The sequence below is a fragment of the Limulus polyphemus genome, unplaced genomic scaffold (genome assembly GCF_000517525.1).
Source record: "Limulus polyphemus unplaced genomic scaffold, Limulus_polyphemus-2.1.2 Scaffold2650, whole genome shotgun sequence".
Lineage (NCBI taxonomy): Eukaryota > Metazoa > Arthropoda > Merostomata > Xiphosura > Limulidae > Limulus > Limulus polyphemus.
Window position 1 is genome coordinate 85,050 of NW_013668260.1, and position 4,933 is coordinate 89,982.

Here is a 4,933-nt window from a genome sequence, read left to right on the forward strand (position 1 = left end):
AAGTTTTTCTTCATTACCCATTCAAGCCATCTCCAACCATTATTAGTCTCAAAGTGGGTTCCTTGTCATCGAAAATGTAGTATATAAACTCCTTTGTAAGTAGTACCTAGTACTAATGATAAAAAAGTAATTAATTTATAATTACAATACAGGCTACTAAGCAAAAAAATGACGAGACTCTATGCTTTGTAAGTACATGTAATAAAATATTATTGGAATTAGAACAGGTTAGTCAAGACTGCAACAAATAAAGGACATTATATGCACAAATCGCTTCCAATTAACTATACATACTGCAATTCACTCTATACCGATAGACAATACAAAATATTCTATATTCTAAGCCGTAAGTAAATGGTACAAATCATACTTTCTTGAAATACCAAAAAAAAACTGTGGAAAATACAAGGAATGATGTTTTTGTGATGCTAATTATACGCACAAATGACTTTGATGCAATCAGTATAAGACATTATGTACTACTGCATATGGAATATGCTACAATTTACTAAACGTGTACATATTACTTCCTTACAGTCAAACAACACAATTAACATAAGTCATTATGCTGATGCACATATAGGATATTTTACATTTTACTAAACGTGTTCATATTACTTCCTTACAGTCAAACAACACAATTAACATAAGTCATGTGCATCAGCATAAATTAGTAATATATGACGCTAGTCTTAATTTATGCATCACTTGTTAAGTTTACTGTTATATGAACATTTTATAACATACTCTAAAAATATGATTTGCTTGTTTTATTATTTTTCCCTTTATTTCATTTGTATGTAATTATTTTAGTTCAATTATTTTAAATTACAGTATTGTATCATAAAACATTAAGCCATTTGTATGTTGTAAGATATTGTGTAAATTATGTTTACCTCTTCCAGTGTAACAACTTCTTCGTATATCTGATTATGAATTTATTTCTGTGGTTAAATGTGTTCAAAGTTGATAATATGAGATGCCCAACTTTTTAAGAAATTTATGTTATCTTTGAGCATGAAGAATTTTACATATAATTCTTATTTCATAAGAGACTTTCATGAAGAATTAACCTCCTGAAGTATGTATTAATAATTATACACAATTCTTTGCTAGGGACCTCATGGTGAGGCAATTGGAGCAATTACACAACCCTTTCCAATGTCATACCTCATTTTTCGAGTTTCATCTGAGTCGGCAGGAAGATGCTGGATGGATGCCTTAGAGCTAGCCCTACGCTGTTCATCTCTATTAATACGGACCATGACCAATAAGGAGGATAGGCTTAACTTCTCGTTCAGCAACCCATTAGACGTTTCAGAGATTTTCAGAAAGACGTCGCTTAAGTGGAATGAAAGTGATTTGGAGCAACATTTTAAAGACCAAGGTTCATGAATAAATTGTTTTGTTATTCACATAAAGTCCATTAGAATATGATTTTGAAGTTTTTATTAATTCCAATGTTTTGTAAGTGTATCTTAAAGTTTTTTCTTTCAATCATTAATTACATTAATCAAATTTTGCAATACTTTATAAATTACAGTTGCATTAGTGTAGATAACTTTGAGATGCATACAAATGCCAGAAATACATGATTAGAATAATTATAAGTATATGTACGATACTTATCACAGTGTGGAATGTCTTGTGTTTGCTGCAGAATAGAAAGTCATGTGTAAACTGTATTGAAGTAATTTGTACGCATGTTTAGTAAAGTGCAGAATATTCTATAATGTTAATAGCGGGAATGTTTCGAAACCTAATCCATAGTGTAGTTATTTAAAACTTAAGAAGTGAATGTACAATATTTGAACTTGTTCATGTAGTTATTTAAAACTTAAGAAGTGAATGTACTGTTACAACAGCAGGGGTCACATGACGCTAGTAACATGTCATATTCTCGAAGGTTCATGAAGTCTTGAGCTTTTACTAGAGATGCGGTAGTCTTGTATATATAAGCCGCCAAAAAGCGACTGCAACAATGTAATGTGTAATTGACAGTTGAGTCGAGCATGTGAGACGTTCGTTGTGAATTATAGCGTTTGTTATAGCGTGACTGTGGAATTTAAGTGTATTGCATAGTTGTATTCAGAAAAAATAAACCAGTTTTATTTAAGAAAGGACTTGTATCACTAAAGTTTCATCGGAAAGAAATTTTACGTAAAATTAACTAACGACCAGAGACGTGACAGTACAATATTTGAACTTGTTCATGTAATTAGTTAAAACTTAAGAAGTGAATGTACAATATTTGAACTTGTTCATATAGTTATTTAAAACTTAAGAAGTGAATGTACAATATTTGAACTTGTTCATGTAATTATTTAAAACTTAAGAAGTGAAGGTACAATATTTGAACTTGTTCATGTAATTATTTAAAACTTAAGAAGTGACTGTACAGTATTTGAACTTGTTCATGTAGTTATTTAAAACTTAAGAAGTGAATGTACAGTATTTGAACTTGTTCATGTAATTATTTCTTGTCTAAGTACATTTCTACACATTTCGAGTTACAGTATGTTGTTATGTATTTATAGTGAATAATATATCATAGTTCTTTGAGTTCAGATGTATTTGAAGCATAAATATATGGCTGTATCCTTGTAGCATGAACAGTAAAAGCATTAAATTTTGTATACACTTAAGAACAGTATAAGAGAATGTTTGAAACAATCCAATACATAATTTTTGAGCTATTATAGACACAGTTTTTGAAATGACAGCAGTAAAAACACATACTGAGTGACGTAAGAGTAGCAAGCTGTTGTAATTTTTAATCTTTCTTGCGTGAAGTAAACATTAAAGGTTTCGGGACTACTGTATTTCACTGCTGAACATTATCTTAGTAATTAAAATAAAACTTTTTGCAGGCTCAAAGAAAAAACTATAGAAGAGAAAAGAAACGAGTAGCAAAGGAATTATTAAGTACCTTGCGTGACCCATCCATTGTCATTCTAGCTGATTGGCTTAAAGTAAGAGGGACCTTAAAAGGATGGACTAAACTGTGGTGTGTCCTTAAACCTGGACTTCTGCTTCTCTATAAAAGTCCAAAAACTCACAAAGTATGTTGAAACAGTCATAATTTATTAACTTAAAACGTTTTTGTTTGAAATAAAAATGTTTCATAGGTTTAAATATGAAATATATATAAACACCTTATGTTTTTTTTCTTATTTCGTTCCTATTAGAAAAAGGCTTAGCATTTTCACAGTTTTCTGCACTGTATGTGCTTTCAATTCATTTGTTCTGTATTTTTCAATTGAAGATAGTCTAAGTTTTTAAAGTTCAGGATTTTCCATATGTTTATATAGAAGCTAAGTCCAAAAATGTTGTAAATATTTTGTAATACAGGACTTTATATAAAATCTATATAATGCATGTTTTATACATCTGTATTTTTATTAGAATTGCATTTAAAAATCTTTAAAACAGATAAAAATATATTTTTGAGGCTATAAAATTTTAATCTTCCATCTCGGTGTGTTTTTTGACCGTGTTATCACCGACAAGTATTTACATAGTAACAGTGAGGTACTTGTATGTTTTTTTCTCAAGCTCCTCGAGGCTTAGAATACATGTTTAAAACTTACTGTATGTATATTTGTGATGATCCAGAGCAGCCAGTGGGTAGGAACAGTGATGTTGAATGCTTGTGAACTTATTCAGCGTCCGTCAAAGAAGGATGGGTTTTGTTTCAAACTTTACCACCCGTTAGAATACTCTATTTGGGGATCCAGGGTACGTTACTATAAGATAACCATTCTATTTGTATTTAAGTGTTCTATTCAGTACTTGGTTGCCAAGAAATTATAATTATACACATTTAATATCCATAGTTGTATTAATTTTTATTACGATATTTTATAGTGTACGAACTATCTTCAATATAGTCATTGATGATAAGAATATATTCAATGATAATATTACAGATAATAATATGTATAAAAGTATGCTGCAGCTATACATTTTAATACAAAACTTAGTTCCCAATTTGTAAAATAAATTAAGTCATAACTTTAGACTTTTCACTCAACATTCAAGTCAAATTGTGCTTGAATTATTAGTATCTTAGATATATTACCTAAAGTTATTATAAAGATATTAAAAGCTCTTTTTGACCAGTTATCTTGAAGTTATTGCTGGAAGGTAGAAAGTCATAAACATAATTAGTGGCCCGGCACTATAATAATAAGCCCCTTAATATTTAAATAAATCTAGTACTTTTGTGAGTGGATTTTCTGGTGTTCCACCAAGTTGGAAAACCTGAAATAAATAATTTTGGATTGAAGAAGCAAGTTTCAGCAATATAGAACTTTCATCCAGATTTTAGGATATTGAATATTGTTTAGAACATGGATTGTGTACACTAGACAAAATAATGTTGCAGTACTGATCAGAGAAGACAGTTTTTGAAAACCTAAAACTTCCTACAAAGAATGTCACGAACAAAGACAGAGATGATCAAATCTGAAGTGTGAAGTCAACTAATGAAAATTGAAATCCAGCAAAAATATAATAATTGAACAGACACAACTTCTGACAATTAAGAGTTTCATTTCTAATATTGTTTATCCTTAATTTATTCAAAACTAGCTGGAGTACCCATCTCCTGGACGTTACGTAAATTCATGATTAATGAAAGGTTATCTTAGGACACGAAAAGTGGCTTCTCTTATATGTAATTGTGAAAACTGCCATAAAAACTGCAAAACATAAAATGTGAAACCACAAATTTACGTATATCTCCTCAAGGGTTCAACAAACCTTCATGTTAATAGATACATACAGCAGATAGTACTATTATATTTATATAGATAACATACAACAGACAGTACTATTATATTTATATAGATAACATACAACAGACAGTACTATTATATTTATATAGATAACATACAACAGACAGTACTGCTATATTTATATAGATAACATA

The 4,933-nt window shown here is 29.7% G+C and overlaps 1 protein-coding gene across 1 annotated transcript in view; it reads left to right on the forward strand.

Annotated features, from left to right (window-relative positions):
• Window positions 1–4,933, forward strand: part of LOC106467533 (oxysterol-binding protein-related protein 8-like) — a 113,877-nt gene that overhangs the window by 57,243 nt on the left and 51,701 nt on the right. Inside the window, exons 5-6 of the mRNA XM_022395729.1 lie at window positions 2,871–3,062; window positions 3,616–3,738. Coding sequence (XP_022251437.1) covers window positions 2,871–3,062; window positions 3,616–3,738 — 315 coding nt within the window. The remainder of the gene's footprint in view (window positions 1–2,870; window positions 3,063–3,615; window positions 3,739–4,933) is intronic.